The sequence below is a fragment of the Lepisosteus oculatus genome, chromosome 13 (assembly GCF_040954835.1).
Source record: "Lepisosteus oculatus isolate fLepOcu1 chromosome 13, fLepOcu1.hap2, whole genome shotgun sequence".
Taxonomy (NCBI): domain Eukaryota; kingdom Metazoa; phylum Chordata; class Actinopteri; order Semionotiformes; family Lepisosteidae; genus Lepisosteus; species Lepisosteus oculatus.
The window spans coordinates 2,262,405-2,290,065 of NC_090708.1; the positions used below are offsets into that span (position 1 = coordinate 2,262,405).

General features: G+C 47.2%; 2 protein-coding genes across 3 annotated transcripts in view; both read right to left on the bottom strand.

The window, feature by feature from the left end:
* anos1b (anosmin 1b) overlaps positions 1–25,099 on the bottom strand; it is a 44,662-nt gene extending 19,563 nt beyond the window's left edge. For both annotated transcript variants that reach the window (XM_069197621.1, XM_069197620.1), the window contains exons 1-2: positions 24,770–25,099; positions 14,547–14,594 (exon numbers count right to left, since the gene is read on the bottom strand). In XM_069197621.1, coding sequence (XP_069053722.1) covers positions 14,547–14,594; positions 24,770–24,949 — 228 coding nt within the window. In that variant the 5' untranslated portion in view covers positions 24,950–25,099. The remainder of the gene's footprint in view (positions 1–14,546; positions 14,595–24,769) is intronic.
* cp (ceruloplasmin) overlaps positions 1–27,661 on the bottom strand; it is a 430,985-nt gene that overhangs the window by 342,263 nt on the left and 61,061 nt on the right. The gene's annotated exons all lie outside the window — the stretch shown is intronic.

The window sequence follows — 27,661 nt, forward strand, 5'->3', positions numbered from 1 at the left end:
TGCTGAGCAAAACACACAGGTTAGCACCACTACTCCCACCAACAGTGCCTCTGGCTCCTTAATAACCAAGTAGTCAGGTTTAACATCTTATCTGCAGGACAGTGATGACGATGGTGGTGATACATCGCTTTCCGTCACGTTCTCATGCCGATCTCTGTTTGACATCTCAGGACTCTGCACAACTGAACCGTGAAAAGCTGTTTTTGTGTTTTACTGTACTGTAGTTCTATTCATTCAGCAGTATTACTTTTTTGGGTGGTTCCCCCCCCCGATGCAGGCAATCCTTGGAAAACTGCCTTGCCAAGTTGTCACATCTTGTAGCTGCTCAACAGAAGTGCCTCACGCTGATATAGACAAACACTGTGGTAATTTCGTATTAAAGAAATGTGACAAGGAGATTAAAGTGGGTGAAGAGGAAGTAATGAATCATGATTTAGTTTCACTTAAGAAAGAGTGCAGGACATGAATAATCATCCCCGATCCCTCCTGCTCCCTCTGTGCCTGCGATCAGACTGTACTCCTGCTTCTCCTCTCTACGTGTCATTCTCCTCTCCCACTTGACTTCAGGCTAATTCATCAAATGTGTCTCCTCACAGCGTGGCTTTGTACCCCCATCAGCGCACGAACATTTGTACATTTCTTTTAAATGCGTCTGAGAATATGAAGACATCTGTTGTGCGTTACCGAAATGATCATGCAGACATCTGCCACTGCCTGTTTTCCACCGCAAGAGGACCGGTGCTGCACTCTTTAAGGCCGGGCTCTCCTTTCTAAAAATAACTTTGACAAGCCAGACAGGGAGCAGTTTGTGCGCGATTTTAAAATCAATAAGTGAAATGAAACATTCTCTTTTATCCTGGGATGCATTTGACAGCTCATGAGTGCACATACACATCCAGTCACTGACCAAAGTACCGATCATGCTCGGACATAATGTAAGTATCTAATTCATCCTAATCCTGCTTTTACAACTGCTAGAGAGATGGAGTCAATACACCAGTATTACCACCTTGCAGGCCTGTCAGTTCTGGGATGGGAGACCTCCAAGCAAAACCAGGTTTCTGCTCACTGGTGGACCAGTAAGTATTGCTTTTACATCCTCGACCTGAATTTCCAAAATCGAAAAGTCAAAACAATATCCAGGAACACTGTGATGTGGAAGGTGCTGCCCTTTGGATCTGATGCTAAAGTAGTGTCCTGACTACTGGGTCATTAAAGGCCCCTGTTGGCACTGTGGGTAGGAGTAAGGTATAATCCCAGTGTCCTGGCTAAATTCCACTCTGACCCTGGATGATCTGACCTCCCTAAAGCTCCCTCTTAATTCAGGTGCTGAAGCAGTTTCTCACTTCTCCCCTGATCTGCTGTGCAGTGAGGCTGCTGGGGCAGAAGATTGTCGTGTGGCACCCTGGTGTTGCTGGGCCTCACTGGTGGATGACGTGTGGCCTTAAACTTGGAAAGAATCAATGGTGAATGTGTACATTTTAATAATCTTATTAGACTAAAATTGATGTTTCAGAATTGAGGTGCAATGCTTTTGTCAGCCACTATATTAATCAGGAAACGTGGCATACCTTGCTAATTAAGGATTTAAAACCACAATCTTGATTAAAAAAAAAACATATGCACGGGTGTTATGTCTACAAGTCAAGAGTACATTAACAGTAATAACAGAACTCCAGAGTTGGTGACTTCATAAAACCTTTTAATATAAAACGAAATATCTGTTATTCTACCGAAATTAGAGCACTGTCACTCACTCAGTTACCAGTAAAGTTTTTCATCTATAAATGTTTGGAAAAAAACATGGAAAAAAATCACATTTGATATGTAATTTAAGTAACAGTGTGCAAGTGAGTTTTTATAATGTAAAGTAGCTTTCAGTGGATGATTTGAAGATAAAGAATTTTCAATTAACCACTTTGAGTATCAATTCCAAACAAGCTGCCTGTGCAAAACCTATCATAAGGTTGTAATTCCCACAAGACTAACAGATAATGAATTAATGTTACTGAATATGCAGGCCTTGAGAAACGCTGCCATAGAAAATATTTGCTTTCTTATATCCATGCATTCATTTTTTAACTGCTTCTTCCAATACAGGGTTGTGGAGGAGCCAGAGCCTAATCCAGCAAGCAACAGGAGCAAGGCGGGATACCATGCCAGTCCATCACAGGGCAGACTCAGACACACACCCTCACACCAGGGCTAACTTTCCCAGAAGCCAATTAACCCACCAGCGCGCTTTGGGACCGTGGGAGGAAACTGGAGCACCCAGACCAAAACATCAGCTTAACCAAAGTATAAAGGTTTCGTGCAAGTGGTCAGAACCGGCCTTCCTGGGAAAGAATGATGTCATGTGACATCAGCCCGCTGACGGGCCACATGGGCGCAGTGTCCCCCTGCGCTGGCGTCTGTGATGGAATCAGGCCCAGCCCAGCTCAGTGCACACAGCCTCTCTCTCATCAGCGCTGACAGATTTCTTAAGCCACCTTTATAACCTCACTTCCAAAAGTGCAAAAAAAGCTACTACATGTCTGGGAGCCATCAATGTGACAACACATTCTTGCACAAGCTCAGGAGATCTGCAGACACAGAGAAATAAGACTGCTGACATAAATCTATATCTCTTCCTCTCCAGGCCTGACCAGAGCACCTATCACCATACCCACGTGTACAACAAAACTAGCCATATCTTTGGAATGAGGTGATAGGAATATTCCTCTTCGCTCCTTTGACAAGGGTTATCCGTGACTAATTTCTAGATATGCAGGCCTGATGTGTGATAACGTGCAATGGGCAGGATCTGTTTTATTGTAACTGACAGCTGACACACACACTCCAGATAAGGCAAGAGAAGGTAAAGCGCCAGACCACCATTACGTCTGTGAACAAATATCATGAAGGCTTTGTAAACAACACACAGTCCCTGCTTCAAATCGGGATTGAATCAGCGCAGAACAGTGTTCTGTCACAGGATTAGGAAACACTATATAGAATTTAAACTGATAACTGGAACTAGCACCTTTGAAGATGCCTGTCGTATTGGACATTCCTCAGACCCCTAAATGTTTTGCAGAAATATTTGATATTTTTTTTATAAGCATCACTGTTTTTGTACTTATTGTGATGTTATGTCACAACAAGGAACTAACAGTGCCAGTGGTCCTGGAGGTCACAGCGGGGTCACTGTAAGGTTATAAGGTTAGCAGCCTGGCTTTATCGAGATCCTCTTGAGCACGTTTCACACAGCAGAGGGCTCGGCCCGCTCCAGTCTACCAAGTACCACTTTACACCATTCTGCATACTGGCTCAGCCCACCTAGTGCCACAACATTCACCAGAGGGGCCGGAAAAGGAAAAGAGGAACGAACACATTGACTCCTGAAGAAAATCAGCTGAATCTTGAAAAAGCTAAATAACTGAACTTTCAACTTGCAGGCTTTAAAAATGTGTAGGGAAAGGCTTTGGCTTAGGAAATGAACCTCTTCAGTCTAAAGCAGAGAAGACTTCGAGGGTCCAAGTATTCGGATCGGCCCTGCGGACAGGTTCAGAATCAAAAGTGAGACGCGATCCAGGGGACAGTGGAGAGTGGGAACTACGTGGAGGCACATTTAAAGCTGTGAAAGCAGCAGGCAGTATTTTACACAAAGGGTTGTGGGAGGATGGAACAAGCTGCACAGCCAAGTGACTGAAGCAGACTGGTTTCAAGAAGAGGCTGAATGAGATACCTTTTGTTATATTCTTAACCTTCGGTATTTCTGGAAACTCCTTTTTGAAAACTCCTCCTTTACCTAGGATGCTGAAAACTAACTAAACGCAGCCTGTTGTTAAAAGCGTCATTCTTTACCGTAAATGCAGCATGTATTTTCACACTCCTGTATCAGCTTGTATGCCACAGCTGAGAAAGCAGGCTTTATTTTTAGAGGCCTTGTAAAGTGAGTGTAAACCTCACCACCGGTTTCCGAACCACATCTCCCAAGCTACCACATTCTTTTGGTCAGCTTTAGCGTTAGATGAGCTGTTCAAGACTCCCGGAGCCCAGAAGCTCCGCTCAGAGCCAGAGTGCTGCATGAACTCCGCAGCGAGTCAGACAAACAGCTCCACAGACACAGCCAGACCCATAAAGATGCGGTCCAGCCAAAGTTCCAAAGTTCCAAAGCTGGCTGCTTTCGACAGCTCCTCTTCCTGTCCATCCCTACACACGGCCCATCTACTGATCAAAATATTTAGTAATTTAATTTGACCCGTCTAGACACTTTATGGGGCTAGCTAAATTAATCCCTTAAAATGTTTTCCTAATAAAAAGGATTTTCAGATTCAAATGTTTTTGGTGTTGCTGTGGAGCACGGAGTTCATGACCCTTGTGTTAACAGTAGGCTGCATAAACCACATTATCGTGGGGAAATTCAATCACTTCATTCAGGACCTAAACAAACTGAAAAGGACCACTTCAGTCTTCAACACTCCTGGAGCCCTTTTTTAGATTTTTAATAAAGTGAGATCTTATGATGTGACTGAGGGTTATTTCCTAAAGTGATCATTACGGGAAGTATTCCTGACCAAACTCTGCACTGGAGAGACAGGGCAGTGCCGGTGTACCTAATTCATCATCAAGAGTCAAAACCGAGCAAAATCTGGGCTACAAAATCCATGTGTCTCTCAAACTTCCCCCTTAAATACTAATTCTCTGGAGGCCGTCATGTTATAAACACTGAAGGCCATTCAACCTCTTGCCAAGGACTCGAATTCGTCACAATGAGAATATTGTAAGAGGAAGCTGCTTGGTGAGAATTCCAGAAAAAAAAAGTCTTAATTTGCTTCCCTTAATGTATCATCATCCGTCTGGCCCTGTTCGCTGGGCAGAACACTGTGACGGGTTTTGGAGAACGCGTTACCAGCCAGCCAGGCCGTGTTTCAGTCGGTGATATCATATTCGTCTTGACGAAACCCAAATCTCTCTCCATATGACAGATGGGTGGAAAGATGGACGACAGCGCAGGGAGAATCCCAGGGGCCTCTCCTCCTTCCCAGTCTGCGCAGGCGTTTGACCAATAGGACCCAGAGGAAATGCTCGGCTAAACTTTGATCTGCTGCGGCTGCTGCCCGCAGCACAAAATCTTCCTCGGAGCTAGAATTCCTGCCACTCTCTGCCCTATAAATCAGGCCGGAGAATCCAGGGAAAAACGTTCCTTTCAGCGGTGTGAAATGAACCAGTTGAAGTGTTATTTTTATAACAACTCAGGTAGAGACTGAAGATGAATGCAAAGCAACAGCACCTGAACATAGTGACAAGCTCAATGTGTTTGTTTTTTTAACGAAGACGCCGCTTCCGATGAGGTTGCAGACACGGATTTATGGGATTCAAAGGAAAAGACGCATGACATCCATCCCCGGTGAGCAGCTTGCTCCATGAGCCTGGTGTGAATCCAGGTCCCGTCCTGGAGACACAGGGCACAAGACAGCACCGCACCCTGAATGGGACCCCGGCCCGACACAAGGCCAGCGAATGTCATTCTCTGGAGAAATAATAAATCTGATTCTCGGTTGTGTAATTTAAACTTCACTGGTGCATGGCTTTGCTGTGTTCTCTATAAAGGTATTGCAGTTTGATATCTGCAAAAAAAGAAAAAATATATATTTCTACCAAAGAACATCACAGATGGGGAATTGTAAACTTGATCTCACTTGATGTTGATTTTTTTTTATTCCTTTTTAACAAACTGCATGAGATTTAGACTACACTGTAGAGTCTGGGCAGGCTCAAGAATTCTCGGATACGGACATTTCTGTGCGGTTGTGTTTTAGATCATGACGGGAATTCTGTCTCCATTAAAGAGCCCTGAGACAGAGCAGCACACAGATGATAAATGATCATTTAAGAAGCTGCCGTCCAGGATTTAGATATTTATCAATTGGCAGGCAGAAAGACCATCCTTTTCAACACCCCTGCTGGTTCACAGGTTATACTGGAACGAAGGGGTGTCACCACCTGGCTCAGTGAAAATAAAAGGGCAGGGAGAGGGGGAAACGGGGAGCACACTTCAAAAAGATAAAAGCTTCTTTCTGTAATATAAAAACCAAGTGCAGACAGACTGAGCCGAAGGAGCAGGGCAGTTCCATTCCAACCGTGTAATACATCTGTCTCCTGCGTGCCTGATTCCAATGTGCTGGCTGAGCCCAGTTTATGATAAGTTAGCTCTTCTGCAGACAGTAACGCTGACATCCTAGACAGAGTGCTCAGGTCTCTCTTCTCTTTGTCAGGCCTGTACCTGGGGTGAGGAAGGCACATTAATCATGCCTTATAAATGGACGGATTCTTTGGTGGTAATTTCATTCAGATGTTGTACATGTGCACTGATCTCAGTGCGTACAGAGCAGAACTTTTTTACAAGGAGTACAACTATACCTTTGCTTTGCAGGCAGTAAATTATTACTTCGTCACAGTAAATGCCATTTCTCAGTAGGGTTCCTCTGATCATGCTTTAGTGGGTTTCACATCTCTCTCTCCTTTTTCTTTCTCTATAAGGATCAGTTCAATTGTTCCTAATTTTAGATTTTTTTAATAAGTGCGGGGTCATGCCTAACAGTATTCACAGGAAAATAAATGTATGCATTGCCTTGAAACAAAAGCTTTGATTATGTGCGCATTTGGTACAAAAGCAAATACTCATGCTGGATTTCTTTGCTGGGTTGTGAAACACCTTTCTGAATAATACTGCGCCACTTCCAAGGCTGAGAGAGAAATGAGTGGGAGTTCTCATCCGAGATGGTTAGGGCTTCCCAAGTCGGAGCAGCTGTGTCTCAGCTTAAGTGAACCTACATTTTCAAAGCTGTCTTTTTCTTTAACAATGCGCTACTTTCATGTTTAGGTAGTAATTGTGTGGGCCTAGTCATAGAGAAGACTGGGCAGTCTTCCCCTCGGTTCTGTGGCTTTGGTATAAGACAGAAGAGAGGATTCTCATCAGTAATTGACCAGATTCAGGATGCACATTCCAAGGAGATAATCAGAATTCTTCCAAGAAGAATTAACTATCCGCTTTGGAAAGAATGCCTCAGTGTGCTTGGCTCTCTTGGCCTCTGAAATTAATCCCTCAGTGATCTGGAAAGCTGAAAAAGGGAATCAGCATTTACCAAGAGAAAAACAGCAGAGAGCACACAGGCTTCTCTGCTCAGATGTAGGTCATGCCTTGTCCTTTTTCAGGGTGATGAAAACTTGAGCCCACAAGTCGTGTGAAAATATGGATTCTGTCCCCGTCTTTTTTAATCATACAAATAATATTACTCAGAACGTCTGTCAGCAAGTGTATCCACTTCATTTCACTTTTGCCACTGTTATGATAACATAACAAACACCTGAACAAATTTGGTATTATTTACTAAAACTGTACCTCTATGTACAACTGCTTGGAATTTTTTTACACAGCTGATACTGTGATCTGCAGGCTTCACTCGTTAACTCAATGGTACAGATACACCTGTGTATTTTTTTCATCTTATTTAGCTGTGTCTAATCCTTCATCTAAAACAAAGACTGCCAGATCTGATCCTCGGCACCCTGGGGTCTCCTGAGTTCTGAAAAGGATGAATTCAGACCACACTGAAAACTTAAGTGGACTAAAAATTGCAGAAAAAGAGTGTCTTGCTTTTTAGCTGCCAAAATGCAGCAGATCTCAATTTGTTAAGGAAGAATATAAAAAAACAGGTTAAGAAGTTCTAAGTTCCCAAACAAGAGGCAGGCTGTCGAAGTGATCTAACGATCTCATCCAGGTGGCCTCGTCCTGAGAAAAGCCAGGTTGTCATCTTCAAAAGCATGGATGGGGAAGTTGTTCCAAGACCCCCACAACTCGCTGGGTTAAGACTGGCACTTCCAACTCAAGAGCTGAGCGGCAGATACTAACAGGCCTGCCTGCGCCAATTCAATTCACTTAGTTCAAACCGGGGTTCATCGAGAGCTCGTTTGGTAACGAAAGCTAGAAAACCTCGACATTCCAGTGAGAAAGGATTGGGTAAACTCTTTGTTTAAGTGAAATGCAACAGGCCTATAAAATTAGTAGCCCTCTAATTAAAGCAAGTGACCTTCATTTATTTTATTTCAGTATCTGCTCTTCTTCCTGAGTTACGTGTGATTCCGCTTGGTTATTTTTTTGGCGAACAGACTATTCTCTGCCTGCAGACACACCACAACAGAGCTTGACTGCCACAGTCTCTCTCCCCGGTTCTGAATGGAGCCATCAAATCCAACCGAAAATGTCAGGGGCTTCCTGTTCCTTTTTAACAGTAGAGCCAGACCGGGACGTCATAGCAAACAAACAGCTGGTGTTGAAGACGTTATGTGTCCACTGCGGGCTTGTTTATTCAGGAAAGAAGAAACATCTGCTTTTCTTTTTTAAACAGATCTCTGTTGCAGTGGAAAACACACAAGTTGACAACAGCAGGTCCTGCCAACCACTAAAACCCGGGACCTTGTGCAAACAGACCCACCTGACAACCTGTCCCAAGGACTCCCAGGATTCAGCCTCCTCAAGCGGCGCCTGATCTGTACACAAAGCTGTTTGATTCAGCTGCTGTGAAGGACTCACGCTGTCACTGGCCTGGAGCTGGGGCAGGGATCAGGGATGGGTGTCAGGTATCCCCTCTCGCTGCTGGGCGAGGCTGTAATTATCCTGGAGGGGCCTCTTCAGAGAAGCAAATTGGCCTCATCGATTTGAAAGCCTTCACATAGTTTTGAGCTGCCCCACGGGGCGATGCAAGAAAATCCAGGCTTTGGGATCTACCAGGACTGGATTGTTGTCAGCCCTTTCTCTCTCAAAGCAAGATTCTCCTCCTGCAGCTGGAGCTCTGCTGTGCGGACGTGAGCTGAGTGGACAGGCCAACAGGCCAGGAAGGACTTACATCAGTCAAAAACTGCTCTTCAGAGTGAAGACTGAAGCATGAATCAGAGGCCACAGGTGGAAACCATGAGAAAGGGGATTTTAAACCAAGAGGCACTTCTAAAGAGGCACTTCTTTACACACAGGCGGGTGGGAGTGTGGAACAAGTTGCCCAGTCATGTTGTTGAAGCCGATTACCCTTGATTCTTACAGGAAATGGCTGGATGAGATCTTTGGATTATTTAGCTACTCACTGCCAAGTAGGCTAGATGGTTCGTCTGGCCTCCTCTCGTTTGTAACCTTTCCTAACATACATGGGAGCTGAAAGCTTCAGAAGTAAAACAAGCCAATGCTAAGATATCAGCAACCTTTGCCGAGCCCTTGAAGTGCAAAGTCTAAAGATTTTCTGCAGTTGTCTCTTTCATCATCCCTCTTGCTCCATTTTGTTAAGCACCAGCTGCAACATGCTTGGCACACTTTGAAGTCTCTTCAAAGTTTTATTTGACAGGAGGAAGCATTGTCAGCCACTGTTTCACTAATAAGCTTCACTCGCGTAGCTTAACCTGGGAAAGAAGAAGCAGCCATGACTGGGGTTGTAAAAGGGGGAATTTCAAAGGTTTGGTGAAACATGTCAGAGCAAATTTGTAATGGCTTTGAAAATCCGGACGAGATCTAGTATACTCATGAAAGGGGTGTCAGGTTGGCTGCTAACAAAACAGGAAAAAAGAAGAGAGAGAGAGAGAGAGACCTTCACTTTGAGGCCCGAGAGGGATGCAAAGCAACTCTCTTCCCTCTGCTTCAGAGCCAGCAAATCAGCCCTTACCAGGCCAGCTACACACACCTGCAGCGCATTAGCGCAACAGAAGCAAAATTGTTTCTACTTCAGTTGGGAAGTGTAAGGAAGTTTATTTTGCTTTAATCAGTACCACACTTGGGCTTTTCAATATGTTGGAAGTTAACTCATGTCCATAAAATTGTTTTCGAAACACATAAATTATCGGAGGTGGGGGGGGGCTGATTAAAGGGCCTAACGAAGTCGAAGTACGTGCGCAGGGGGTCTAGCGCTTGAAACGTTTTTGTTTCAGGCGGAGTGGACGAATCAAAGCAAAGGTCCAGCCTGCTGATTTAGTGCACTGTCATGCAAATTTTCATGGGCTGAAACTTTGCCCCCTGAAAGAAACCATATGCGAGGCCACAGCCTTCATTCGAGAACAGCATTGTGAAATTCCATTAGTATCGAGTGAATTTAAGGGTCACACATTCCTGCAGCTCCACGGCTCCCATACTCCGCACACAGAAGAGGGTCATTTCAATCTACTGCACATCCCTGCGCTGCAGCTCAGATGAATGGATTCTGCTTGTTTGGAGTCATACAGGCAATATACTTCACTCCCAACTCCAGCTGAGCACAAGACGAACCAAACAAGGCTCTCATTGCACAGCGGTCTGATCCGTTTCAGGGTTTAAGTCGAGGTGCTCTTAACTTAAACAGCATTTTGGTGCTGAATGCTTCAAGCTTCTCCATTTTGTGCAAACTGCATGGAAAAGACTTCCTAAACCACCAAAGAAAACACAAATGTGTTTCACCAGCCTGTATTTTGTAAGACCAGGAATGGATCCAACTGCTGTGCAACAGCAAGTGGATTTGTTTTGCTGGCTTCTGTAAAATCTCGTGCTCTGTAACAGAAGGGCCTCTTGCTTTCTTTGATGAAAGTACTGCTTGCATTTCAGAAGAGTAATGAGATTGTCTAAGAGAATGTTGCAGTACTGCTTACATTCAAACTGCAAGCGTATTGTAGATATGAGTTAGCAAGTGGAGAGCTGGGCTCGATTCAGTTGGTCAGTGACTCTCAAACTGCTGGCACTTATCTCTGTCTTTATAAACTCTGACGTGAAATTAATGACTATTCTACTGCAGGGCTTCCTCGGGGGCTAGTCTTCCATTCAGAGCCTCAGCCTGAGCAGAAACCACAAAGCAGGGAACAATGGCTGCAAAGGATCTTAGCACAGAGATAAAACAGACAGAGTCTTTCAGAACTGCAATAAATATTAATCCATTGTACAGAACAAAGAAAGAAATAACTTAGAACTCGCTCCAGGGAGATTATATTACTGCATGGTTCTCAGAGCTTGTACTGTTTCATATGGTTTGAATGAATCCATCACCATAAACAATTTTACAAGCTGTAAAAGGTAACTGGCCATGTTTTAAATATGTAAAAGGTAACCAACCATGATTTATTTCAGGGGGACTACAATGTGTACTTTAAGACCATACGTGAATCTTACGAAAAGAAACAGAGCTGAAAAAATGTATCCCGATTTTAGACATACGGTTAACGTGTGTTTTAACTAAACTGTTCTCACTTTTAGTAGTGGTCTGAATAACCTCAACCCTGATGCCATAAATAACAAGAAATTTGTCTGGGATAGAAATATTTTTATTCAAAACTAGTCTTTGCAGAGTGTCTAAGACAGTTTGACTTTGACACAGAGGATGGACATATTTTCCACAGAATGGCCAAAGTCTCGACTTGCATTCTCCTTCCACAACGATGGAAATGTGCGCACATAAAGAAATGACAATCATGTTCCAGAGAGAGTTGTATTTCTGGCATACTTTTAAGGCGTAGAAATAAAGCTAGCTTGCGTGGTTTACTTGATATTTTCAGTGTGTTTCAGTGTTATTGTTCCAGCTTGTAAATAGCAATTCGGCTGCCAGTGAACTGTGTGTAAATGATTGATATTCTAATTTGCAGCACTAATTTAGAGTTCACGCCAGTGTGGCTCTGGCCGTAAATGATCTCATTAAAGACACAAGCAGTAAAAAACGTGAGTCTTTTTCAGAGCAGCCATGAACTTCTCACAAGCGCGCCATGAGCCTGACCCTTCACCAAGACCAGAGCGCCCAGCAGAGGGGCTCGGCGCCCCCCGACCCGGGAGGTCAGGCGGAGTGACCACACAAGGAGTCTGGCGCTCTGGTGCCACAGCACTGCGGCCAGCGGCAGGCCCGCTAGCCGGGCACAGCTTGCCCCCTGTCCGGGAGCGGAGGGGCTTCTGGCAAGAGGGGGAGGGAGGTCAGGGCACAGACAGAGTGTGGACAGCGCCAGCCAGGGCTCCGGCTGCCCAGCCACTAACGGAGCGGGCAGGCCGCGGGGCGACTGGCCAGGCCACGGGCCGCAGAGAGGAGAAAGGGCGCTGACCTTGACCCTTCGCCACAGGTGGCTGGCACTGATCTACAGCTGAAAAGAACATCGGACATCGGCTTTCAGCCTCCCTGCTCCTGAGCGCGCCCGAGGTCACTGGCGCGACTGACGCGGGTCCTGTTACTGCCCGCCGGTCAGCACGCCGACTCCCCGCCGCCGCCGCGGCCCCGACACCTCCCGCTGAGGTGCCCGCGAGGACAGCTCCCCGCACGCGCGCGAGGAGGAGGGAGAAAGCGGCGGCCTGCCCCCCTTCAAAGCGCAGCCTGAGAAACCGCCTGAGCGAATCTAAAGGAGGGGATGGAAACGCGTGGGGTTTCTGTCGTCTAAAACAGCAGCGCAGACGTCTGCCTCTGGACCGCGGCGGGCTCCTGAACAGCAGCTCGGGGGGGTTTTTTTTTTTTGGTCACACAAAAAAGAAAAAAGTCAGACGCAAAAGGATGTAAAATGCCTGTTGTTATTTTTACTAGAAACACAACATTTACTTTCCCCACTCTTCCAGGGAGTGTGGGAGGCTCACCCCCATCTGAAAGCAATCAGAGCAGCTCGGGGCTGGGTGTGAGAGTTATGGCCTGCACACAGCGAAGACTCCACCTTCTTCGGCTTGACACTTTTAACCTCAGCCCCTGCAGGCACGGGGTGGGGGGGGGCGGGGGACCAAAAGTCTGGTTTCAGCAATTACTTTAAATGGGCTAATAATTTTTATCAGCTCATTAGTGCCACCAAAAGAGCAAATAGCACTGCCAAGCCTTTTGTTCTGATATAACATCTCCTGGGGAGACTGCAGGGCCTAGCTGGCACCAGGCAGGTCCCTGTCCTGGTCAGGGTTTCCCATCTCCAGCCGCAGGCTGCTGGTTTCACGCGGAGGGGCGAGGAATGTCTCCGGTTTGCAGAAACGGAAAGCGCTGAGGGTGGAAGCACAAAGCCCAATCTTCCTGAACCCGCTGGCGGATCACACACTCAGCTTCCATCTCACTGAAGTGGAAAGTGCCAGAATTACTTTTCCCTCAGCATCTAACGGCCAGCAGGACAGAGGGCTGTTGTGTTTATGCTATTTTCTAGACTGCTCGATGGGTGACCTCCTCCCTTTATTACCGTCTAAGACTACCAATTATGAAAAGGCAACCTGCTTATTTTCACATACCACATAAAAATGTCATAAGGTACGATATATTGGCCCTGAGCTGTCCACCACCAGTGGAACTGAAGTCTGAAAGGGAATGCGCTCAATTTATATAACAGACCTCATGGACACATACTGTATCGTGATTGTTGTTGATATCTTTTCCATGACACTGAAGTGTAAGCATTTCTGAGTAGGAGATTGTCTTCTGGCCAGTAACTGCTGGGCAAAATCTAAATGACCAAACGTCCGTGTTTAATAAGGGAAACAATAACAGCTTCCTTCCTGAACTGCAATAAAAAGCACAGAACTACCTGTAGGAGCGATTTCATCAGTCATCAGGACGTGGGCTGTCAAATAGATAATACAGGGGCAGAGTTGGGATGAAATATTTTGTCTTTCCATGTGGGGGTCTCCTTGCTAGTGAGGTGGGGAGCACAGATTATCATGCATTGCTTTATTTTGATAGGAGCAGACAAGGAACTAACAAGCAGACAACACTGCAACACAGGTGTCTTAAATAACAACACAGTTTCAAAACAGCTTCAGCGTGCCAAGACACACACAGCTGCATTCTACGAAACTCTGCAAAGACACCACCGTCACGCTGGAGCAAATTCTTAGGAAGTCTTGATTTCTAAGATTCGTTTTAAAGAATCTGGAACACAATTTATTGGAATAAAAAAGGTCTGACCTTTCTTCCTCCTCAGTCATGTTAATGTAAATGAGTGACCACAGTATACCCCCATTGATGATATAGTACATGAAGTGTCAGATAAAATCAGGAATGCTAAATTTAGGAGTTTTGTTTAGTGGAAATACAGTACTGCCAACAACAAAACTGCACCTGAAATTTTGCTACCAGTTTTAGCAATTTTACAGAGCTTATTTTTTAATTTTGAATACAGGGCTTTTGTCCACATCGATACACAAAGCACAGCCTTTGATGAGCTTTACAGGGGGGTTCAGAAGCTTCTGGATTCCAGTTTACCTTGCCGGTTTTGTCCTTTCAGGAGGCGGTGGGGGGGGGGAGGGGGGATTAAATGAATGACATTCCGCGTTACCCCTCCCTCTCTAATTCAATCCCTGGAGTCTCAGAGACGTCGTCTCTCTTGGACCGAGAGGTGACCCGCCTGTCTTCAGGATTCTGTCCAGTACACCCATAGCTACAGCCGAGCACTCAGACTGCGTTTACAGAACACGCCACCACAGGCTTCTCCTAGCACGGGAAACTCATCCTGCCAGCCCACAGGGTACGATGCAATGTCACGCGAGCTGACTTGTGCCCTTTCAGACCAGCATTAAACCTTCCCTGCATCGAAGCTGCAGACCCATAGGAGATCTTACTCACCTGCGCACACCTTCTGTGGCTTTCACACCAGCCCAAAATTTCATTGTTCTGAAAGGAACCAGAAGAGAAAAAAAAGTCAGTTATGAGCCTGAAGCGGCATTCAGCAATTCCATTCCACATTTCTGAGGATTGAATTCTGAAGCCCTTTAATCAAGAATAAACTCCCTGTAAAAAAACAGACACTCAATAAGGGATTATAAAGTTAATCACTATGTGGACACTACGTGTCAGGAGCGAGTTGCTTAAGTGGACTGGGGTGGGAGGCCTCTAAGACAAACCAGGCTGCTGCTGTAAGTTGTGCTGGTAGACCTGTAGGAGGCGCTGTTCCTTCTGGACCAGAATTTCCAACCCCCTGCCCCAGTATAGCAACGGGGGACGCTTTACGGTAGGAGCTGTTGGAGGACGAGATGGTATTCAACAACACTGGACGCAAGGGTGGCAAAGCCACTGATCTGCCTACAGTCAAGCCCGGTCCTGCACAGTCTGGCTGTCCTCCAGCTCCTCCTGTGTCTACACCTGAAGAGAGCTTCACAGCCGAAACGTTGTGTTTTCTCTCTTCTCTTTATTGTACAGTACATGCATTCAAACTTGGGGCCAGATCCAATCTGAACACTGTCCCATGTGCCTGTAATGAAACACACAAATCCCAACCACTGCGAGTCAAAGAGCATTCCTCTCTCGGCAACATCACGGACCTTTTCAAGGACTGCCTCCGCCTACAGTATAATTCCAACGCTGAAGGAAATCAACTCAAGAATAATGGTGCCTGGGCGGTTTTTTTTACCTTAAGCCGCAGTAACATTCCACAAACACACCCTTTTTTTGAAACCAGCAGCGTTTCGCCAAAGCAAATTGGTCGGATCTCCCAGCGTCTTAAAGGTTTATCGCTTTTTCGAGCAGTTAATTACAGTGCAGTAGCGGGAAGAGGGGATTGCGCTTGTCTCCTGGTGTGTCAGGCCTGATCTTCAGTGGAATGAGAAGGGTAACACCACGCCAGCAGATTACATCAGCTTTGCGGGAATCTTTGTCACTCTGCTGCCGGGAGAAAGAGAGTTGAGACAGCTCGGGATACACAGCGCACCACGCAGTCCAGCCCTGCTCGCTGGGGTTTTGGTGTAATTAGAGAAAAGCCGTGCTTGACAAAAGCTATCCTAAATCCACAGCCAGGGGGGAAATACTTTTCGACTTTTAAAAGGCAGATTGAATAGTCCGGGTCTGTGTACGGCCTTTGAGCGAGAGGCATGAACTGGAGTGTATTGTTACTGACTTAACTTTGATGAAGAGACGCATTGTGTCAAAACTTAAGGGCTCTTTCTCGTCGTCCTCCTGCAGGTTAGGATTTTGAGTGACAGGGTCGCCCACGTCAACGAAAGAGCCTCTCGCCTCCTCAGTGACAGGCGGAGCTAATAAAACCTGGAAATTTTCTTTCTTCTTGTTGTCTTCCGATATACAGTTACATAATGATTACGGGCAAGGAGGCAGCTTCCGCTGAGCTGAGCTGTGACGCTCCGTGCACTAAAACTACAGCTTCGGCTGGGATTCCTCACGCTTGAAGTGCGGTGCTGGACTGACATGGGCCGTATTTAGAAGACACTGATCAGCCACACATAGTTGTAAAGTGTCAGGCACATCTTCCAGGTTGCTAATTTAAAGAGTGACCGCCCAGAGTTTCGACATTTCCAAGAAATTGCTCCAAGCTCAGTGACAGAATACAGAAAAAAGTACCCCTTCAGACAGAGTGGAGCGGGGGTCTTGAGCGAACAGTCCACACGGGCGTTTTTATACTAGAGGCGATTATACTAGATGCGATTTTCTGGGTTTGATCAGCTACTAAGATCCAGAGTTGGTTCTCTGGATCTTGCTTGTATTAAAAAGCGCAGTAGACAAAACAAGGCAGAAAAAACAATCATGAATAAAAGCAATCTGTTTCACGACAAAATGTCAAACTGCTTTCGTTACTGCGTGTGTGTGCGTTCCGTTCTGTTAAAACACACACACACTCCGAATATAATTCATGGGAATTTCTCCTCTACTATGTGAACCATATACACAGGAAATCCTGACAGTTTTCATCAAAGAGATAGGATCTGGGGGAGCAGAACAGCTGAAGAGACGCTGGGGAGAAGGGACCGGGTCTTCTCTGCTAAACTGCATCAGCAATCACAAGGTGGTGTTTATGTCTCAGGCGGAGGCTGAAAACTGCTCCTGTCAGTCAGACGGTCTGCGCACCGAGGCCGCTTTGTTCCGCCTCGCTAACATGTGCAGACACTTAGGCAAAAATGTTTCATACAAAGAAAACTTGTTTTCGCCGGCAAATTAAATTCCCATGTATCTAAACACGCTTTATGGCACTTGACAGCAAAAATATCGCATTAAATAGTACGGTCTCTCTCTCCCCCCCCCCCCGGAGATGTGAGGGCGGTATCTGCGCTGGGGGATACAAAAGACTGGTCTCCAGGGAGCGGGCTTAACAGTCTTTATTTTTCTAATTCCACCATTATCTTGATCAGTAAATGGGATAAGTTGATTGTAATGGTTTTTGCCTGGGTCTCTGAAGCGCCGGCGGGTGGCAGTTTCTAACTTCCAGGCGGACATCAATCTTCCCGCTACAAATCGTCCCATCTGATCTGCCTCGCTGATGGGCGCGCTAATTTATTGCTGTTTGCATTCTCCGTGGGTGTGTGTGCAGCGAGCGCCAATACAGATCAAGGGCGAGCGAGTGTGCCCTGCATGCATACCAGGTTTAATTGCCCAATTACATGTCAGATGTGAAGGCATGAAATTCTGGAAACGGGCTCCCCACCGGCACATACACGCGATCTTCAGAGAGAGATAACCCGAGCCTACCATTTTAAATCGCCAAAAAATAAATAAAAATAAAGATACCCGTAATAAAGACATCGTTTTTCATTAAAACGATATTCAACCCTTTCTCTTCGGGAATAACAACCGGCAGTTGATTCTTCGGAATAAACGTTTATCCCGGAGGTGGCGTGTCTGAAGTAAGGATTCCTGTGCATCACTAGACTGCGCTATGCGGTTTACTTTTCACATGCGGATACGGGAAATGAAAATCCTGTCCCAGCGCGAATTCTGAACAAGCAAATAGGGTAACATTAATGCATGGCAACAAACTCGATACTTTATAACTCCCGAGGTTCAGGGTTAAAATAAAAAAAAAACATGAGGAAAAATATTCAAAATGCCCACTAAACAGAAATACGGCTGTTTAGGGCTTGAAAATGATATTTTATAAGATCTTCTGTACTCGGGGCTCGTATTTACTTCTAAAAAATAAAGACTACGATATAGACACAGGCTTTTATCGCGTAATTCTTTGTTCTTATGCAAGTATGCCTCGTGTCCGCTGGACAGTATTTGTTTCACAGAGGAGCCCTCTCTGTGGGTCCCGGTGTCGGATTTAGTTGTGTCAATCTGGATTGTCGCCTACTTTCTCCTAGTTTCCCAGCGCTGCCTCTATAGGCGAGTTTAACGACTAAAAAACAAAGCAAGGCGTGGAGTGATAGCAGAAACGAACTGGATTAATTAGCAAGGGAAATAAGAGAAGGGTCGAGTACCAGCCATTTCCGAACTCCGAATGACTACCGGTTGCTAAATAGCTACAGTAGCAGCTCTGAGCTGCGTAAAGTGCACAGAGATCTGCTAAATTATGATGAGGCTTCCCCTCCAAAACTGAGGTATAGTCCTGCTTCATTTGCAAAGATCGCACATGGCGAATTCGTGAATCAAGGTGTTTTCCCCGGTGAAAAGAGAAGAGAAGAAAACTTTTCGGCCGTGGAGCCTCCTTCAGGTGTGTGACACCTGACACACCTTCAGGCACACCTAAAGAAGGCTGCACGGCCGAAACGTCCTGTTTGTTCTCTTCTCTTTTCAGCAGGGAATACACCTTGTTCCTCTGCAGCATGCGCCTGCTGACGCAGCTCCCCGCTCGAATTCGTGATACTCAGAGCGGTTCTTGTTAGATCTCAGAAGGCCAGCGAGGTCGGGCCTCGTCAAGTACAGGGATGTCACCCAGTATGAGATGATAAAGTCGGCTGCGGACACTGTGTTTTGGGGGTGATGCTTTTCTAATGGGATTCTTTATGCAGGTTGCTGCTGCACATGGTGTTGGTGGGGCATCGGGGGGCGCTCTTTCCTCTTGACCAGATTTCCAAACCAATGCCCCAGTATGTTGACTGTCCCGTTTTTAATCCAGGTGACGTTCTTAATGCACCCTGTAGCGAAACGGCTTATAACGGGGAATTGGTTTACTTGTAATAATATTGGAATATTGTAATAAACTCGAAATACGTTTCTGACTCAAACGGTTCAGACACAAGTATATATTTATAATGTACCCACAGAGCATCCCATTCAAACCAATAAATATAAATCAATAAGACAACAATTCCCTGACGTACTCGATGGTGGCAATACCATCTGCTTGACGCCAATACGCCCGTCCCGTTCACCATTTCCGATGCGTTTATCACGTCTTTTTTACAGCGGGACCCATTCACACCGCCTCTTGCGAATAGCACGTTGCCCCAGCACTTGATTTCCCAGTTGTGGCGACAGGAGTATACAGCTATATGTTAAAAAAAAGTAGGCGCGGTCGCGATGCGTTCGTTTCAAAACTGACCGTAAGGAGGAGCCCGCAAAGGATTGTGGTATGACGTCACGGCCCACGGTCTGCGTTGCTGGCTTGTGTTGGAAAAGCGGACCTCTGTGACTTATAAATGAACGTACGCTGTTTGCCACAGGTGATGTATAACGGGGACCCTCTCTCCACCAGAGTGGCGGCCAGGTACGCTGAGCTGCCGGAGGTGCCGTTCTGTTGACCAGATGTTAAACTCGCCCTGAACACGTGACCACCGAAGGACCCCCGTCGCTGGTCGTGACAGTGGGGGTGTTCACCCTGGTGTCCTGCCTCAGTTGTACCCCAGACGTGTGCAGACTAGCCCCGCTGCTCGCACCTCCGCTGTCCTCCTGACCTGTCCCACGTCACCCAGGGGAGTCCGAGATACGATCCCCTCCAGAACGCAAAATAAATGAATGGGGATCCTTCCAGATGAAAATGCTGTATAGAACACACCTTCCTATTCCATTTACTACAATATTTATTCATGTATACATTCGGACAGGCAGGAGAAAACAGACGAGACTTGGCTAGCAGCTTGACTCCAGGAGGGGTTGTATCAAGGGAAAGCGATTTCCAGGGCTTGGTTTTCCACAGAATCAGAGGGCAAGAAAGGGAAGAGAGACTTCCGTTTGGCCGAGAAGCTCTGCTTGCAAAGACACCGGAGAGCCGTTCTTCAGGGGCAGCGAGACAGAGCCTGCAGTAACAGACCCGCATGAACGAACACCTGTAGCTCCTGCACACAGTGACCGCCCGTCAGCGGGGGAAGCGGGTTTCATATAACTACTCCTTCAGGTGACTCCAGGGCGACCCGGGACACAGCCTGCCAGTCTTCCCTAAACCCCTCGGAGGAGGAGCAGGAGGAAACGTTTGCTTTCCGTGTGCACTTAAATGATGGGGGAACGGTTTCTGTAGGACTCACACACACACGGGCAGCACAGGGGAGATCAATCAGGGAAGACCTCCTGAGAGATGCTGAATCTCTTGCGCCGTGGTGTAGCTGTGCTGCAGGTCAGTAAAGCCTGGAGAGGGTCATTCGAACTCATAGGAAACCATAGCAAAAGTAAAGAGAAGGTGATAAAGCCACCATAGCAATCTTATGGAATGGCAAGATTATTTATATAGATATATTTATATATGAAAAGATCATTTGTCACTAGAAAAGTGTTCCCGTACTTAAAAACTTTCTTAATCTCCTTCACCTCTGGAGGGAATCTACAGTATTTCAGGAGCCGGTCTCTGCAGCCCGAGGTGTCAGACTGTTTCTCTAGCCCCCTTCTGCCTGTTTCTGTGAGACGGAGCTCTATCACCAGCATAAAAGCTCCGGGCCAAGCTGCTGCTGATTCCTGTTTGAATTTTCCTGTTTAAGCTCTGGCCTATACTCGTTAATTTACAGTGCTACAAAACACAGAAATAACAGCTCCACATTGTTTGTGGCCTTTCTCTTCCAGTAAACATTCATTGCTACATAATAGTCTCTTGCGGATTTTTATGACTTCTGTCTGTGTCAGCAACTAAAACATTTATTGGGACAGGAAAAAAAGCCTTTAAAGTTCTCCAGGGTTCTGACTGTGCAACCGCTTGTGCTTATTAAGAGCTAATTAGTTTTTAGCTCTTAATGTGTTCCCTTGCGGGTTTAGTACCCTGGGCTGTTTAATGCACAGCACTGTTTGACTGCAGCCTAATGTCAGTCACCCTCTTTAGATTTTCTCCGTATTTTGACTTAAGTGCTTTTTCTCCTGTTGAAGCTCTTACAGATAAAATTTTTAATGGTTATGCATTCAGACAACACACAATTAGTGCGATTTTAATTGCTCCAGGGATGGTATTGTTCCACTGTCTAGTACGGTCACATTTTTATTTAATTCTACTGTATGGTATCTGAACAATGGCAGATGAAAATGTTTCATGTCTTAAAACGTCACTTTGTCCTTTTGATCATTTGGAAAACTTTACAGAAAAAGCCAACAAAACTATACATTTTTGCAATGTGACTCACACCCTTTGATCTGGTGTACAGTAACTGGAACAAACTGCAATACGTTCGAACAGACTAAGTTTCTATCAGTAAATGGGGCATGGTTTAGTATATGTTTTTGTTTTAAAAAGAGAAAATGACTTTTACAGGGATGAGTCCAGAACAACAGCCAAACGCAAAAATGCAGGGAGCTGAGCAGTGTCCTTCAGTACCAGGGAAGGAGCGAGCCTTTTTGTGCAATATCAGATTCATCACGTTCCCTGACACACAGTGGCTCAAAGTTAAGCTCTTCCATCTGTCTGTAAGTAAAATCTTTTATTAGATGAAAGCGCTTTCCCAGTGCGACCCCAATTCCTCACTCTCTGACACAACCTGCCGGTCCGCAGGTGTGGGGGGACTGGAGCTGACAGGTTCTTAATGGGCCCTTTGTTAGTATATGAAGTCACCGCTGTGGAACTGGCTGGCTAATGGTTCTCTGCACACTTCCTCAGTGTATCATGTTATCAGGGAAGGCAGGGGGAATTCTCTTCTGGGGAGCACGCTCTCCTCGGAGTGCTTCGTGTGCTCTTGCCCGGTCCCGGGTGAGAGGCACTGCGGCCTGACAGAACCCCGTCCTCGTGGAAGCGGACCGACGGCCGGGCCAGACGTGCCGCTCTTGTCACCCTCCTCTTTTTCCGAGGCGAGAGAGCGGGGAGTTTCTCTCACTGGACACACGGAGAGGTGAGGGAGGCGGGACCTCCCCGGCGACACCGAGAGCCGCACTCTTTCGGCTCCTGACCTTGCTGGCACCTCAAAGCTCCACAGCCTCCACTTTTATGATGTATCGAATCTCAGTGAGCTCGGGAAGAAGGGGCAGCTTTGGCATTGTTACAGCCTGTCCGTGGAGCCTGCTATATCTTTGAAGAACACTCCAAAGCTTATGATGTGTCTTATGAGGGGAGGGACAATGACTTCATTCTGCTTAGCGAGACTGACACACTAGCAAGGACAGGGCTTTTTTCTTTTTCCTTCAAACCCAGGTGGGTGGAAAGTCACTGCAGAGGAGGTTAGGGGTGGTGGGATTTTTTTAATTCTGTCTTTTCATTAATTTCAAACAGCTAAGCCACTTCAGCGTGTTCTCTTTCTGTTCCCTCCTTCCAGCCCTAGTCCCTGGGATTATTCGCTTTGCCTTTCTTCAGGGCGAGCGAAAGCAGTCTCCTGTGTCCCGTGTCTCACAGCCTGGCTAGGCGGTGCTCGGCTCACCCACAGCCGCGGTCGGGATGTTGCTGTGCATCTGTAACCAGACCAGGTGTCTGCAACAGTTGTGCTTATTCAGGCATGATGACGAATGACGGAAGATGAGCACAACACTGCGTTGCTTATATTAGTAAACCTGGATCCCTTGATTACATTACGGCTGGTTAGGAAAGTCTCTGTTTACACAGCGGCAGATAAATCAAGCTCTCTTGACGGCTTTAAGCCGAGTTCGGGTTTTTTTTTCTTTGCTCCCCTGTAGGTTCTCCTAAAACAGCACTGCACACACGTCTTTCGATGAGCGAAACCCGAAACCAGCTGCGCGGGCTACCCAAGGAGTGAAAACAATAACCTCGTCATCAAGCTGCAATCTCTTTTAAACACCCAGGGGGGTCGTTATATCAAGGTGAAGTGTGTTTTCACCTATGCAGCCTGAAAACGGAAGACACTTTGCATTTTCCTCTGTGTACTGCGTTGAGCAGATTCAGAAAACCAGAAAAAAAAACTCGCATGTCTTTAAAAAGACTACAAATAATGGTTCGTTGCTGTGCAAATGTGAAAATATCATTTACACGTACCTTCCTCTCTTGTATTCACAGTCGGGATAATGCAAGAGCTAGATTTTTCGACACACAAGGCGTTTATCGCTGCACAGAATGTGACCAGTTGTATTGTGTTTCTTTGCCCTGTATACATCATTTCACACCTGTTTGGAGCTGTGCGAGGATTTATCACTGCAACCTGCGAGGCCCCTGTCCTCTTATCGGCATGGGGTCAGCAATTTCCATCAGGAGCTTAAATCAGTGCCCCCGCAGACACGTTGGAAACCGAGGAGAAAATTAGATCATGGAAAATTTATTGCCTTCAGCTCTCAAGAGCTCTGACTCCCCGTGGCCTCGACCTCTGAGCTGATCTTCTGGAGAACGGCCTGACAGCCGCCTGCCTCGGCGCGGGAGGACACGGGGGTCCCGGGCGGCGGATGGACCACCGGACGGCACGGAGCTCAACCGCGGCGCCGCAGCAAACCAGAAGCTGGAGGCCCGTGGACGTGGACCGCAGACACAGACGGCCTGTGTGTGAAAAGCGGTTCCACTCCTGAAACACCGGCGGAAACCGAATTACAGGCTCCTCGAAGCTTAATTCGTCAAGGAAAGTGAGGAATCGTGCTGGCGGAATAATTTTAAAAAGGGCGCTTCAAAGGAGCCATAGACTACAAGGAGATTGTGTCAGACCTCTCTTTCGGAATAAAAGAGAAAAAACGAATCGATGTAGGTTAATCTTGAGAACCCGGACTCCGGAACCTCAACTGTGACACCGCCGGTAACACGTGTCGCTCTGCGAATGACCTGCTTCAGTCTGTGCCTTTATGCCATTAATACGCTTTAAACACATCTGTTGACAGAGACCAGGCGCTTTCTACCGCCGGGCGACCTGTGACCATCTGACTACCTCACACATCAGTGGGTCTGAGCTCCACTTCCAATCCGTGGGAGCCCACCCTCATTAAAGACCCTCATTAAAGGTCCGCTGCCCAGGTGGGATGCGGAGAGGCCGGTCAGTGGAGCAGAGCCATGAGAACCAGACCGAGAAAAACCGCCACGGTCAACCCCCGACTCCTACAGTCCCGCGAGTAGTTTCATGACTGTCCCACCCGCAATACCGGACACGCACGCCGCGGAAGCTCCAAAATAAAAACACTCCGAAGGATGCCCCGGGAGCGCGCGCCCGCCCCGTGAAACACGCGTTTCAAGGTCAAGCCCCAGGTGTGGGCTCTTCCACCCCGGCGAGTTCGCTGCTGCAAAACACCCCGACTTTGTGGGTCTGTATCTGTATTTGTGTTCACATATTCAAACGCTGGCGCCAGGGACAGCCCGTTTTAAAAGTCTGTCGATGGACAGGAACGAGATAACTCTGAGAACGGTCTTGAGGGAGTCTGCTTCAGGGAGAGCAGGTCGGGCGCGACAAGAGCAGCTACCCCTCTGCGGTGCTCCTGCGAGTCTCTCACAAAACAGATCAGAAAAAGATGTTTCACAGACCGCGTACAGTAGCCTCTTCGTCATCTTCACACCACTCCACTTCTTACTGATACAAGAGAGCGGCAGACCAATTACCTGAACACCCGGGGAAGGTCAATACGGACAGGGACAGGTCAGTGAAAGCTGAGATATTGCCCGATCGCTCCGGGTGCTTCTCAAGAAAGAAGTGAGACTCGGCATTAACTCCGCGCGTCGGTGTCCCGGTTTTCACGCCTGGTTTCTAGCACGGTGTAGCGGATGAATGCCTGCAACTTCCCGAGGAGTCAGCTACGCGCATTTCGCGATCGCGGTTAACCAGCACTCCCTCGCATCACGGTGGGTCCCTCCCCGAGCCTACCTGCAGGCTCCTGAAAGAAGCGGCGAGCTGCGTGATGTGGAGGGTCAGGCAGCGCGAGGTGCAGCGGGCGCTGTGGACCCCGTCCGGCGCCTCGCCGTCCTCAGCACCCGCCCTGCGGGCCAGGGAGCCCCCCAGCACGCAGCCCCCGAAGAAAAGCAGGGTCACCCGGCACATCAGCATCCTGGACTGCGGTTGGGGTCGGGGCTGGCTGCTTCGCTCTCGTCCTGTCTGCGCGTCCCGCTGCTGCGCCTTGCGAGTCCGCCCGCGGATTTGGCTGCGGGTCTCAGGTTGGCGCGGCGAGGCTGGGAAGCGCTATTCCACGGCGGGGCTCCACGGCGGACACTCCCCCTTGTCAGCACGCGTGAATAAAGAGCCTCTCTTTACAGGTCAAGTACGGTTGACCCCCCCCAGTCGTAAAATAACACATGCAAAGGAAACCATTAGATAAATCGATGACAATTGTGACACCTCTCGCAATCCGCCACCCCCCCACAAAAGAATTAGGAATTAGAAATTGGCAGCACACAATCACAATGCATTTCTGCCATTCTAAACTTGATGAAGGCTTGTCCTCAGAAACGCCGGTATTAGATGGGAAATAACTATGTTTTTTTAAGCGAGAGAACTTCATCGGGATTTATACGTACCGCGGTTTCCCGGATCTCTTTAACCGACACGCGTTTTTTTAAGGAAATTGACGTTTATTAGCAACCAAATATCGCTATATTCGCAAAGACGGATAAAGGGGTCAGAATCCGGGTCACTGCATTTTCACTCCACCCCCCCCACAAAAAATATTAACACTTGGAAAGCATCGCCGTTCAAGCCACCGATGTACAGTACAGAGTGAAAACAAAGGTTTTGAGATTAGAAAGGGGTAAATGTATACCCCATAGGAGACAGCTATCGACTTTCAAACGTAAAAAAAACTAAGTGGGTCGAGAAAAACAAACATTGTTTGCATTATTGCTGCTGTTCTTTTAGCTTTTAGCAACCTTAGGAGGATGTGGCTGAGACAAGAGGGGTTTTCTGGCCCGTCCTTGGTTAAGTGTTACGAAGCTCTGGGGGTCTCATGTAAGAAACACCTGGTTCGGACAGAAATGACTCGAGAGGAACTGGGAATTCTAACAGCACCCATATGCAGGTTCAGGTAGCTGTCTTGGGCCTCTCCGATGATTCTCCAGGTGGAGAGACCGCCCCTCTCCCTCTCCCCCTGCACACCGCGGTGATGCCGCGGTTCACACGCCCAGTTTCAAAGGACGCCTGGCGGTCTCGGCGCTGATCGCTAAACCCCTGGCTCACACGGCGAGTCAGAGCGGCAGCGCCCGGGGCGAGAGCAAGGAAGCTGGAAACACAACCCGGTGAAGCCGATCAAGACCCTAATTGAATAAGGAACGTTTTCTTTACAAGGGGTGCCAGCGCCGCGATCGCAGTCCACCCCCCGTCCGCCCCTTTCGGGCACAAAAAAAATGTGCTTTGCATTGTCGGAGACCTCCGGCGGAGTCCGGGCTGTTCGCAGTCCGCGCTGGTTTGCACACACAATCCCTGCTGGTACAACCGCTGGAGCCTCCGAACCGTCAGGCCCGGGCTTTTATTAAACCCGAATGTGAACCCCTCTCCCATGTTCAAACAGAACAACAAAACAAAACCTTTTGGATTTAACAGGGGTGTTCCAGGCCTAAAATAATTCTAGTTGGTAGCCTGTCCGTTTTGTTTTTGTTTGGTTTTGCTTCAGGTAAAATCATCCTTATTGTTTCGAGATTTGTACTTTTCCCGATTCACACGTGTATTAAATTGAAATACGAAGGAGAACATTCGAGGGCAAAATAGGAGAGTAATGTGCAATTAGAGTATTGTACGTTATTATTAGTATTATTATTATTATTAGTAGTAGTAGCCGGGGAAAGTTTCAGAAATACTGCCCTTCTTCATGACGATCATTGCGAACAGAGAGCTAATGGGACGTCTGATCACAAAATGCTTTATGGCACATGGGACACTGAAAACATCCAACATCTGAGTCAAGGACATCTCGACTCGGCCTTCTCTGAGTTCCCAAAATCTTCTGGGTGTGTTTTCCGTAGTTTTATTGACAAAAGAAGGCCGAAACGATGGTATTTCAGAGGGACTTGGGAACTGGAGATTCTCGCAGCGCTCTCCAGACCGACGGGGGGCTCGGCTCTGACTGCGAGAGACAAGAGGCCGTTCTGCTTTGTTACGGTATCTTGTGTCATGGAACGCAGATTCTTCATAAATATGTTTCCAAATGTTTCACCAACTGTAACCACAAATCGTGTAACCGAAACCAGCGTCTAATACTGGACACGCAGCGCTTTGACAGTGCGACTGGGCAGCTGTTCCGCGAGAGTTAAGATTACCTTCGGAGGAATGCCACACGGAAAAAAAAAAACAACAACTTGCTATTGAGCAAAAATCGCCCCTTCAAGAACATATTGTAATAGGAACCTCTCTGCTCGCTTTACTCCAACGCTGAACACGTAATAACAAATTGAAAATTGAATCACATTTCCACAGCGCCATTTTCACCCCCAAAAGATCTCAAAGCGCTTTACATAAGGTGGGGGGACCCGTTTCATTCATCAGCCGCTGAAGAGCAGCCCCCCACAGTACAGCAGGTCAGGCGACGTGGCTTGACCAGTTGAATGGAGATCCGACTGTGCAAGCGCTGGGTGGGTTTTACACTGCTCTCACCAACAGTGCCAGACAGCAGGTTGGCACTCCTGCAGAGCCGCGCCTGCGTCAGGAAGATGACCACCAGTGGTACAAAATCAAAGCAAACAAACATCCAAGGCAGACAGAGAGAAGACGGGTCGGACTCTTCTGGTGCGAATCTCAGTTTTGCAGGAATGATTATATATCATATATATATAT